At 44.0% G+C, this 13,168-nt stretch overlaps 1 protein-coding gene across 4 annotated transcripts in view; it reads right to left on the bottom strand.

Moving 5' to 3' along the window:
- CC2D1A (coiled-coil and C2 domain containing 1A) overlaps positions 1–13,168 on the bottom strand; it is a 322,722-nt gene that overhangs the window by 129,818 nt on the left and 179,736 nt on the right. For all 4 annotated transcript variants that reach the window (XM_078685567.1, XM_078685558.1, XM_078685572.1 and 1 more), the window contains exons 12-13: positions 11,220–11,356; positions 5,880–6,012 (exon numbers count right to left, since the gene is read on the bottom strand). In XM_078685567.1, coding sequence (XP_078541693.1) covers positions 5,880–6,012; positions 11,220–11,356 — 270 coding nt within the window. The remainder of the gene's footprint in view (positions 1–5,879; positions 6,013–11,219; positions 11,357–13,168) is intronic.

Genomic DNA, 13,168 nt, shown 5'->3' with positions numbered 1-13,168 from the left:
ATAGAGAATGAGAAGACAAGGCAGACGTAGAGGAGATAGCAGACTGGAAGATAGGAGAAATGGAGCAGGGAAGAAAGATGTTGGTGAGTGGGAAAAGCACTGCTCGATTTGTAAAAGAATAAGTGCCGGTGTCCAAAGATTTGTTCATAAACCTGGGATTGTCACTAATGAATGCCAAGGGTACGTAGTCAACTCCCACTCATGCCTCTTTTATCAACACCAGATATTCGCTTCCCCTTTGTCTCACTCTTACTGACTTTTTTTTTAATTCTTGCTTTGTTTGTCATTGTTTTCCTTTCTCTTCTCTTCTCTTTTTCTTCCCCTTTTTCTCTTTATTGCTCTGGGTCAAAGTCTGGTGAGGGAAAACATGTGCCGGTCCCTAAAAATAAATGCTGGTGCGCCCCACCTGCAACCACTGGCTCAAATTAAGTACTAGGTAGAAGAAGACAGACTGGGGGCAGGTGGGGGAGAAATGGGAGGGAGGAGGTAGGAAGAAGGCTGGGGAGGAGAGAATGCAGAGAAATGACAGAGTGAAAAGAAAAGGCAGCATTAATAAAGTGAAGAAACATGGAGAGGGGTAAGAAGAGACAGGGAGAGAAAAGGGAGAAAGTGGGTGACAAAAGGCAGAGAAAGGAGAGAAGAGGCAGGAAAAGAAGAATGATGAGAGAAATTGTATGAGAGGGAAAAAAAGAGGAATAAAGTGACGATGCTGAGGGACTGGTGAGGGAGAGGTTAGAGAAGAAAGTGTTGGGCTAGGATACAAGGAAATTGAGCATGGAAATGGAAGAGGCAAATGGAAGAAGCATGCAGACAGGAAAGAATGGGCAAAAAAAAATAGAAAGAAGGAAGTAAGGAGGAATAGACAGGTAAAGGCTGAACAAACACAGGACAGTGGCAGTGTATGCATATGCAAGGAAAATGGAGGCAGGGATGGGTGAAAGAGAGGGAATGAGTGAGAAGAGGCATGGAGAGAAAGAGAAAAGCAAAGAAGAGGTCAGGAGATAGAGAAGGCAGGTAGAAGCGATATTATAAAGGACGATAGGAGTAAGGAAGTGGAACAGAAGAAGGGCGGACAGAGAGAGAAGTGACAGGGAGAGTTTGAACAAAGGTGAGACATGGAGAGAGGGGGCAGCTTTATCGAGACACGGCATGGGGAAATTGGTTAAAGAAGGCAGGGAGAGCATGACACAAACATTGAAAGATAACGGCAGAAAAGAGATAAGGAAAGAAATTAGGTGGCAGGAAGAGGCAAGACAAGGAGAGGGCAGAGAAAATAACAGTTTGGAAGGAGGAAGAAAATACACATGTAAAGTGAAGGAAGGAGACAATAATCAGGTAGATTGAAGGGAGTGAAAAGAGACAGATCTCCAGCATTATCAGATCCAACCTCACTAGTGATGGGTTGCTCACAGTACTTGTGAGAGTAGAAAGGTGACTGGTGTCTGTTCAGGAACATAATGAGCATTCTAAGTGTGTGGCACAGAGAAGAACGAGTTTAACCCTATAGTGCAGGCCACCAATTTTGTGTGATAAGGAAGATATAATGGACCAGTACTCACAGGATTGACTATGGACCGTCTGTAATATTAAGACATAAAGAGGACAAAGTGTGTACCACTGTCAATATTGGCAGTCATCAACACTCTGAAATAAAATGGAATGGACCTAGACTTTCAAATATTCCAGAACGTTCCTATAACATTTGGGATATAGAGATTACTGGCACACCCCTGTACAATACACATCAGTACGCTCTATTATTTGGGATCTGGAGAACACTAGGTCTGCTCTGTGTAGTGGCAACCTTTGATACTGTGATAATCGCATGTAAAACAAGCAAACTAATTTCCCGAAACAACAGCATATAAGCACAGTGGTATGAGAGAGTGCTAGTCTTCATCTACAGTGATTATCCCAATTTCCAGATTCCACACTAACCAAACAGTTGTATCTAGAAGGTTATTGGGGCAGAGAGGTGGTCTTATAATTGTTCCAGGCAGTTTGGGGCAAGTACCTAATTCCCAAAAGAAAGGCCCACTTGATCCCTAGACCTACAGGTTACCCTGAACTTCAGACTAAAAAGTACAGAAGGTGTAAAGTCGCATTAGAAGCTTTAGAAGCACATGCCCTCTAGTTCCCTTCTCTCATCAATGTTCTAGAACTCAACACATTTCCTTGTTCACAAAGCCTTTCTTAAAGTCCCCAAGTGTATAAACATCACCTTTGTAATGCATTTACATCAATGCCTCTATTGGATTTTGCTTTAGCCCTGTTAAATTCCACAAACAGAAGTTACTTCCATTCACACTGTCCCTGGTACAGGGACAGAGTGGTATTGATATTTTTCTATACAGACAGGGAAAAGGAAACAGAAGGAATGGAAGACGAGGACTCTTTGATTGTGGTACAATAGAACTGGGGCTCACGAGCACTGCAATGCACAGTCACTAACATTGAAACTGAAAAACAGTGATGCAAATATACCCTGATGAGCAATCATAGATATAGGAGAGTATGATCTGCTTCTTATAGTTACCCCCACTTTTTTGCTGATGTTTTACTGTTTTCAACTTAGACTGGCTTGAATCCAGCTATCCAGGACCCCAGCCTAGCTGCTTTCTCCTCTAAATTGATTGCATGGACTTTAGGTACACTCCAGATTGGATTCTGGGGTTCCCTTATCAGTCCCTAGTATATGGTATACTATATACTCAGGGCATAGGTACCCCCCGAGGCCTCCCAGGGGGCTGCAGCATGTATTGTGCGTCCCCTGAGATACCATTCAAACTGACTCCACATGCCTGCTACTGCAGCCTGTGTATGGTGGTGAATGCACCCCTTACTTAGATATAGGTTCACTATATCTATCCTAAATCACTGCACATATAAACCTATCAATCACCCCTATGGCAGGCTTTATCAATTCAGAAGGCAGGGTGCTGGGTTTTATGTGAGAGGGTGTCCCCTGCATGAGCTGAGCCCCTCTGCAGCCTTCGGAACCTATTTTCCGGGGTTGTTTGTGATGCAGCCAACCATATATATTTAAGTGCATTATAACCTCGCGGTAAATGCTAAGTCTAAAATGGCTGCTTGGAAACATGTTGTGTTTGGTGTCAAACACATTGAAATCATACCTCCCAGCCAGTAACTGGCGGGGGAGGTATGATTCCTCCCTCCTAAAGGGACATATGCGACACACTGGTTGCTGCCAGCCACAGACACGAATCTGCCCTCCTGCTGCTGAGCTAAGCTCGAGCAGGGGAAGGCTTGACAATCTGTTTTCTGTCTCAGGGAAGTGTGACCACCTCCCAGACAGGATTTAGTGTACTGGGGCTAGGTGGGTGCACTCAGAGTGTTTGAAGTCTGCACTGGGGGCACATTTGGTGTTCCTGTGCATAGTCCAGTACAAACCAGTTGCAGGAGTCATTGGCTCCTGCTCTGGCGCGAAACTGGACAAAGGACATGGGTGTAACCACCCCTCTGTCCTGACCCTCCCATAGGTGGGTCACCAGAGTTTGTCCCATCCCTTCCTTGGGTATAAAGTAGGAACTCTGACTAAAGGACTTTAGATTTACCTGGACTGAACTCTGCAAACAGAAACCAAGTACTTCGACGATTTACACTACGCTGGATGACTGAAGAATCTCCCTTGGAGTAAAGGAGTTACTCCCCTGCGAAGCAGGCACCTTTAACGCATCTGACCGGTTTGCATCTCCCGAGCTTCTGAGGACTCTGAAGATTTCTGCAACACAGGAGGTGGGTTCCTGAGCATCTCTGAGGTCGATCGGCCCTCTAAGCAATTCTGAGACCAGTATTCCTCGTGGGGACCAAGCAACCCGAACCCCTGTGCACCGTGTACTTTTGCAGCAGCATATTTTTTGGGCGATCCCTGAGGCTGTGCTTTGGGCTACGTATAGTCCTGAACCCGAGCAGTAATTGCACCGAAGATTTCTGGCCTACACTCCACGAGTGTTCCGTGGTCTGGTATTTTGTGATTCAGCTCGAGGTCCCTTCGCGATCCATGGTCCGTTGGCCTGTGGGTCCCCGAGAAGGTAACTTTGATTTCTCTTGGGCTTTCCTGGTTGCTCCAGACGTGCCCTGACTCCCCATAGCTTGGAGAGTCCCCTGGACCTTGCTGGTCCACACCAAGCCTGCTTTCCTCTGACCGAGTGGGTCGCATTTGCCAAGGCTTGTTGGTGTTCAATCTGGACACTGACCCCTCAGCATTCAACATCCTTCGTGGGACAACTCCGGACTTTGGTCGTCGTCAACATCTCCTGGTCCCCGTGGCTGCAGAGTCAAGCACCCGTCATCTCACCTGAAGCACCCAACATCTGTGGGCATTCGTCTACCGAGTCCCTGGTCACCCTGAAGTGACCCAGACTCTGTCCCCTCTGCTTTCAGGTTCTTCTCACCTCGGAACCAGGCTTGGATTCCACTGGACACTTTTCATCTTCCCGGCAGCAGTACTTCTTTGAGTCACGCCATTGAAAACGACGAAGGTTTCCGACATCACTTGACACCTATGCACCCGGCTCCCGTGGGATAGGTAACACGGGTACTCCGGTACTCAGAAAGGTGCTGGCCTTAGAACCTTCTATGTTCCAAAGGGTTTGCTTGAAGTCCTCTCCGAAGTGTCCTTAATATTTAATTTTCCAACTGTAACTTTCCCATAGAGTTGTACAGAGCTTGCATCTGTGTCCTCACACTGCACCCGTCCTCCGTGGGTCCCCTGTGTCACTACTTTGGGTGGTTCCTTGGGGTCCCAGTGATTCTATGGGCTCTAGGCACTGTGTCTAGTTAAGTTGTGGTTGTTATACCACTTTCTTAGTATATGGTTTGTTCTCCCCTGGAGCCCACTGTGTATTGTGCTATTTACTGTTGTTCTAGTGATTTAATATTGTGTACTTTGTGCTCCAATCTCATAAAGAGGTTAGTAGAGAGTGTTTAGTAATAAATAGATATATATTATATATCTCTTGTGTGGTTCTCCTTTCATTTGGTTATTAAGGAGGTTCTAATCTGGTAAATACAAGCTGCTTTACATTCCTTCGAGACTTAGCCTGAAGGCTGCTTTCCACAGTTACCACTAGGATAGCTTTCTTTAAAGGTTGTCTTTGGCCTAATCATCAATAAGGGTCGTTTGGACTAGTGCACGGTGCCCACTTTAATTAGTGGGCAGCATATAACAGGCCAGCTTCTCACAATAGAGACACAGAGATTGACACAAAGACAGTAACATATTAATACATCGAAAGCTTGACTAGAGACATGCAGACATGGGCACTGTGGTAGGTAAATATCTATATTTGGAGCTAGGACACACGGACTACTAGGAGGGGATACGCTGGCCATGGTCACATTGAGATATGGAATCAGTGGGACGGGACCAATGAGACAGAAAGACTCCGACAGAAGCACCAGATGAGAACCATATATACACTGACACAAGGAAGCTAAAAGTATAAGTAGGGCAATCTGAAATGAGGGAGCACACCATACACTACTTATTTCATAGAATGTTACCTCGACAGTAAGGAAAGACACATGGACCACTGAATACTTTTACTTGTGTTGGGAAGGTTGAAAGAACGCCTCGAGCACCCCCCCCCCCTCAATCCCCCCTACCCCGGGGTTGAGCTCTTGCCCCAGAGAATCTTCTTAGCTTGCAGATAACGCCAACCACTATTAGGTACCCAAAACAGAGCATCATATGCAAGGACTGCTCCAGTCCAACAATGATCAATATAATCTAGTGTATGGAGTTTAAGGAATGCTCTTCTAACCCACAATAAATATCGAGCACTGGCCTGTGATCTTCTACAATTTGAAGTTCTTTTTCAAAGGCTGGGTTTCTTCCATTTCTACTGATCCATTACCTTTAGTGGAGACTTTGGGGCTGGGCTTGGCAGAGCCAGGGGGCGTTGTGGCCTCTTGAGCAGATTTGTTGCTAGAAACGTGTGTGGGCCTCACTGCTGGGGCAGGTCTCCCAGGTACAAGATGTCCACCACGCTAATAACAAAAGAAAGAAAGTTAGAGTTCTGAAACAACTGCAGAACTCTTGTTAATAACTGCAGTTACCAAGAAGTTGTGTTCTGGTAACCTAGAACCAAAGAAATGAAAAGCAAAGAGGAAAACACGACTTTTCTGAAATAACCGATGCTTAATGTAACCATTTCCTATACATTTACAAACTGTCACAGTTAGATGGAGGAACGCGGACCTTCAACTTTTCAGACATCAAATCATTCTTTTAAATGGCCTTGCCTGTGCCGTACATTATGGTACATGCAGTTCACAAAAGTAGTTATAGTCACAGTACTTAGGTTTTTACCATCAAGTAGATGAGCTATCAGTTTAGTGTAGACAAACAAACAAGCAAGCAGCATGCTCTTATTCACTAACATTACTTCAGGTTCTTTGTCGAGAGCTGCTGAGAGCTGCTGTTGGTTGATGAGCCACTGAGATACATAAGAGTTTGGGGAGATATTTTAACAAAGGAAATTGGTAGCAGCCTATTAAAGAACCCCAATAACAGACTGCTTTCTTCTGATGAATGCCAACCACCATGTCACAAGGCGTCCTACACTGACAGGTATACTTGACAACAACAACTTAAGAACTGTAAGTGCAAATACTTTTGTAAACTGCAAATGCCCAATTCAATAGGAGAACTAGCACTAGCTTGCCAGCACTGTGCCCACACTCGTTAAAATTCTTTTCAACTAGCATTTCTCTTCTCAAGTAGTAACACAACCAGACACGCTTCCCTGGCCACAACCATGTCAAACGTACTGTTTTAATGCTTATAGAAGGACCAGCACTTCCTCTGCTTCAGCAACTTATACACATTTAACAGGCTGTACTGAGATGTCATGTGCAGTTTAAAACGGGTAATAAAAACTGCAAGTGCTTAAAAACAAAGACTTCAAAACAGCATAGGAATCCCTACCAAAGATTTCTACAGTTACATGCAGGAAGAAAATGGAAGGGGCAGCAGGTCCAAGAAAAAAGGATGGATAGAGAACATCACAAGGCTCAGACTTAAACCACTTCTGTTTGAGAAAAGAAGCCTGTAAATGTGGATACACTGAATTTCATATGCTATTTAAAAGAACTATAGGCAAGAGATATGCTGTGCAAGATACCTGCCGACTCAATTATCTCCACCCTGAGTAAGCATGATTCAGCTCAATAATGCATTATTCTACATGTCATCACTATATGGTATAGAGCAGAGTTATTCAAACTGTGGGGCGCGCCCCACTGGGGGGGCGCGACGCCATCTCAGGGGGGGCGCGCTCTCCGCCATAAAATGTATTTCACCTTTCATTGTTTGCCAGGCGGAGAGGCAGAGTGGAGCTGCAGGGGCCCTAAGAAGGGGTGAAGACATCAACGCCTGATTAACATGCAAAAGGTCTTTAAAAGACCTGTGGAGTACTCGGGTGCGGCTGTGTGTCTGCGAAGTTGAAGCTGTTTCATCTCGGGCTGCCACCCAGAGACGCAGGAGGGGGTGGGGGAGAGAAGCCCTTCAAGTCCAATGGGCGTTGCGCGCCTGTTCTTGGCTCGGGTAATCATTTTTTAATACACCAGTTTTGCTTATTGCACGTATTGTAAATATCTGCGAAATTATTCGCCGGCTGCTGGCAGCATAAAAAATAATGAAGACTCAGTGAAGGCACCACGGAAATAGCGTCCCCTTCTCCAGAATCCTTGCAATACTTGTCTAACAGCGTACCAGTAAAATGAAAATATTTAGAGAGATTTTCGGGCTCCTTGGAGAAACCGCGCCCTTTCCGGTAGAGATTAAGAAGGGTACAATTAAGGATCCAGATCTGTCCGGAGAACGGGAGGGCAGGGGCATCATACCCGGCCTGGCATTTACACCGAGGCTTTGCTGGCATCCAGAGGGAACTGGGACAGTTAAAGACAAGCTGGAGGAGGCAGGAGATGAAACTCATAAAAGGATCTGGGATTAGAGCGGGGCATAGAGTGAAAGAAAGTGTAGGAAGGAGAATGAGAGGAAGAGGGAGAAGCAGAGGAGGAAGGAGAGTGGAAGAGGGAGAGGCAGAATGGAGGACGAGAAATCATGGGAGGGGAAGGGGATGAACGAGGCCTTAGAAGTGAGGAGAGGTATATACTGAAAGTTGAGAAAAAGAAGGCGGGCAGAGGAAGAGAGAGATTAGGAGGTATGAAAAAAGGGTGGGAGTAGGAGGAAGAGGGAGATAGGAAGTGAGTGTGGAATAGAAGGGAGTGAAAAGAGAAAGGAAGAGATAGAAAGCGAAATGGGAAAGAAGAAGCGTAACATTGGGCAACAAAATGGAGGGAAAGGGAATGAGAGAAGATGAGAGTGTGTGTGAGGGAGAGAGAAAGAGGAAAAGAGTGCAAGTGAACGAGAATAAGTGAAAACAAGAACGTGAGTATGTTATTTATGTATTTATTGTTTTACAAAGTGTTTAACAGTGGTCTTTTTGTCACTTACAGTAACATATGGACCGCCTGGGCTCACCATAGCACGCTTAGGTAGAAAAAGCATAAGTATGAGAAACCCATTTTCCCCAGTATATGCTTATTTGCACTTTTCTGCAGATGGATTGAGAAAAAGTTGAAATTAGAATCTTTTGTGAAAATAAATGTCATTCTCCTTCCAGAAGGGCTTTTAAAATGTGCCAGGATTTTCTGCAGGTTATTTCGTTCACCTGATCCCAGAAATCCTGACCACTACCATTGTCCCAAAGAAAACACCTGCCTCATTCCCAGGTCCAGGGAACAGGGACATCTTAAGGATTTTGGGGGGGCCATATTCAGAACAGCTTTGAATTTATGATCCAGTTTCAGCTCTTTCATGCCCTCTTCGGTCTGGTCACTGACCGTGCACTGGCACACTGGTCCAAATTCTAAATGTGTTGACATTTCATATTCAGGGATAGTGACGTGTGTATTCAATATTGTAGCACAGCGGCAGCTCACTAATATTACTGCAAATAATCTCTGTGACACCCTCCCATTTCTTGTGTGTGCAGTGCGGTTTTGTTCTAAAATAAACTTTTTTCATGTGTGTTGCATGAAACTTAAACACATTTGTCTGCAAAATGTCTTTAGTAGACTCTCACACATCACCATAGTAAAAATAAATTAAAGGAAAATGCTATTTAAAACAATCTGTTTAAGAATGATTCAAGATAGTCAGGGTAAGACTCTCTCCAGAACAGAGCTGGCTCTATCAGGGGTCCCCCTTAAAGGCTGGGGCCCTGGGCCAGAGCCCACGTTGCCTATGTCTTAAAACATCTCTGCCAGGGAAGACACCTGCTACAACCTGTGTATCAAATAAACTGCTTACCTCAATGCCTGGCAGAGGGTGTCAACCGCTTTTTTTCATGGAAAGAGAAGCTGTGATAGGATGGGCAGTGCAGGAATGGGGAGTTTTTTCTGGGAGGTGAGAATGGGGCAGTGCTGCTTAGGATGGCCAGAGTTGAAATTGTTTTTTTTTAATGCCATTGGACAGTGCTTCTCAGTGGAGAGCATAGTCTTTGAATGGTACTCATGTTATTGACCACAGAAGTTTCTTTGAGGAGGCTTTGCAAGAATTAAGTGGAGAACCCGTAACAATTTGCACACATTTTATCTTGAAAAATGTAGTTTTGGACTGTGTAGTAAGCCTCTGTCATTTCACCACACCAACTCGAAACCTGCAGTTTTCTAAACACTCTTACTGTGTTTAACATTATTAGCCAGATATGGACTGGGAAATGCAGATGACCGTCGATTATGTAGAATACCAGGTTCCAGAATTTTTTGTCAAGTGGTGGGGAGGCCCGACATCTAAATAAATTCAGCTGGGGGGGCTCAACCTAAAAAAGTTTGAAGACCTCTGGTATAGAGTATAGACAACCATATAAGTAACATAATGAATCGTCTTCATATTGGCTATTGGCGGTTTATTCATCATTAATGATCTGTTAATCTTGATCCCTCTATATGTGAACTACTCTGCTATGTACCACAACTTATCTGTTCCTGTATTTGGAGTAGTGCTCAGTCACCCTTATTAGAGGGTCATGAGCACGCTGTACAAAAATAAATTTTAAAAAAGTCCTTTGAGAACTTTCAAGGGTTTAGAAGAGGAGACTCAATCTGTTTGACCAATTATCCCATCATTTCAGATCCTTTTAGAGGAAGACCAATATACAATTTACCTTATTTTTGTATTTTTTTCTGAACCATTCACCAAATAACTCGTTTAGCACAAACAAACCATCAAATGAACAGGTTAGAGGGATAAAAACTAACGATAAGAGTAAGCATGGGTGTTGGGACGGGAATGTTCCCTGCATGTTGTACATGTGTGGGCATCATATGAAACTAATCCTGACTTTTTTTTGCCCTGCAATCACGCTAATCTAGCATGTGCACTGGGGCTTAGACATGTCCATGGTAAGATGAGGTCAAGAACCTGTTCTATGACCTGAAGGGACGCACAAAGTGTGCACTTATAGCGGATATGGGAACTACTGCCCATGTCCTGGGTTGGTCACATAAATCGGTGGTGGTAGCTTATCATGGGAAACATTAGTTTTAAACAGACCATTTTCTATGCCTGTCTGTTGTCTGATTGTTGAGTTCTGAGCTCTTGCCCGCCTTACTAACTACCAGAGAAGCATTTGACTCCTCATCCTCACTACCCTGAGAGTCAAGTGTGGAAAAGGCATACCTGGTCCCGTTTGTAGAGCCACAGCAAGATGGACCCCAGAACACCAGTGACAAACACACCCAACTACTATGATTGTGACCCACTAGCTCCTCTCTGCCCGGAGCCCTCTGAAAGGAGCCTGACACCAGGTGAAGTCACAAAGTAACTGGGGTATTCCAGATATTCAAAAATACGGCATCAATTCAAGATATTCCAGTAACAACTAAAGCAAAACTTAACATCGCCTCTGAAAAAACTAAAAATAAAAGTGACAGGAATAACCTGTGGCAAATACTAAAACAACAGAAAAAGGAATTAAAAAAATAAAATGGAAATACTGTGATGACGTGAAAATTAATTTGCATCTGAAAGGCAGTAAAATGTGAAGTAAAGAAAATACATGCAAATATCAAACCAATGGGTTTGATGAAAAAATCTGGAAAAGCATGTAGGCTACAACTGAACATCCAATGGCATTGCATGCACTAATGCACAGATAAGAGAAAATGGTCACCTAATCCTGCCAGACCTTTTGCGTGTCCTCTGTATCCTCCTCTTCATCATCGTCGTGGTCATCCTGCTTTGCTAGCTTCATGGCAGATTCAAGAACCCCTACAATGCTCTGATCTCCAGCAGGATGCTCCATGCCCTGCAATGGGGGGAAACCTGAGGGGAAAAAAATCCATGAAGGGCCATTTTTACCACTATTAGATATCATACCAAAAACCAATATAAACGCTCAAGCAAAACATTCACTTATACTCCTCTTCTAAAAGAAATTGCGGAAGTCCTCATTCCAAATACGCACCTAAAAGTCTGCTCCCGAACACCATCTGCAGGACTGTTATCAACAGGCCTCCTCACAAGGAGCCAACTACAGCCAGTACCCCACCCATACGAGTATAGCCCATACCCAAAACATTTGACTGAAGTCTCCAACCCCAACATCTAACTCGATACCTCAATTCAAATGCCAACTGGAGAGCTCATAGCAAATTTAAACAAAACTAAAAAAACACCTGATCGCAGGCCTTAATGAACACAGCCAAACAGGAGGTTCCATGACACACAACAAAGTAATGAAATACATTAATTCAGTTGTCTAATAAGAATATGCCATCATTCCCATTCAACCAATAGAAAGCCTCATCCAAAGAACCTAATGGGAAACCTAGTCGCAAATGACCTCGTTGTTGGGGATAGCATCTCATTACAACCTCTAACCAGTAAGAAATCTCTCTACTCCCACCTAAGCAATGGGAGTAGGAATTAGGGACCATATGGACAAACACATGTGACCACAAACACAGAATGGGTAAAACCCTCTGATACACCTGACCCTAAATGCAGACAAAGTACAAATTGCATCCCTCATCTTGCAAAGCCAGTCAATGGGAATGCCAGTCATCACAATCAACAAATTGCAATGTATTCAGTCACAACCTAGAAATGGGAAGCATTGCGATATACAACTAACCATCTTTAATCTTATTCCATAAACTGAAGGGAAATCTCCATTTATATATACAGGCAGCTAATTGGGAATCCAAACAATATGAAAATAATTTGGGATTCATATCCACATGAAAACAACTACTTGAAATCCTTGTCACATACAAGAACCAATAGGAATCCAAACTACATATAATGATTTGGAAACCTCATTACATAGATGAAACAAACATAACCCCTAACCAAATACTAAAACCACTTCAAATCTTGGTCATATACATATAAACAATGAAAATTCTTATCATATACATCCTAAAGGAAAACTAGAAAAATCAATGGATGTGTAGCTGGAATGCCAGGAACCAAAGACAAATTTCAATCCAGAACAGGCGTTGGCAAAGCCAACAGTTCTCACCTATGTGAGAGTTATATGGCTTTGTCAAAGTTGTTTTCGCCATATTGTACAGCAGCGTGGCTGTTGTGCAGCATGACTGATTTTTTTTTTAACTGGTATGATGTAGTCAGCCTCGGCCACATCATATCTCTCTCTTTTACTTTCAGTCATGCTGCACGGCACAAATTTACAAAGTTAAATACCTCTTGGGAAGGCAAGACCAACTACTTTGTCAGTGTTTTTTCTTCCTACTGGGATGGGAGGGGGCAAGCATCAACTTGGGAGGTTGGCAGTGGGCAATCAAAAACACAAGGCAGGAGGAAGGGAGTGGGTAAGAAGCAATGCGGGACTACCGGGTGGGCAACTAACAACTCAGTGGTCAAACAATTACAAAGGACGAAAGGGAGGTAGGTGGCAAGCAACAACATATCAGGGCACCACAGCTCAAAGCAAAAAAGATTTTTATAAAACGATATAATGAGGCAGGAGGCGGCAAGGTACACAAAGAAAAGTGGGAGGAGGGCAGGAGGGGGCAAGCACCTCAACAAATAGACAGCAGAAGGAGGCAAGCAGTACAATGGGCAGCAGGAGGATGGGGGGGAAAGTAATACAAAAGACAGCGGGACGGGGAA

The sequence above is a fragment of the Lissotriton helveticus genome, chromosome 1_1, assembly GCF_964261635.1.
Source record: "Lissotriton helveticus chromosome 1_1, aLisHel1.1, whole genome shotgun sequence".
Taxonomy (NCBI): domain Eukaryota; kingdom Metazoa; phylum Chordata; class Amphibia; order Caudata; family Salamandridae; genus Lissotriton; species Lissotriton helveticus.
The sequence above is the reverse complement of the archived record's forward strand: the minus strand, read 5'-3'. Positions and strand labels throughout refer to the sequence as shown.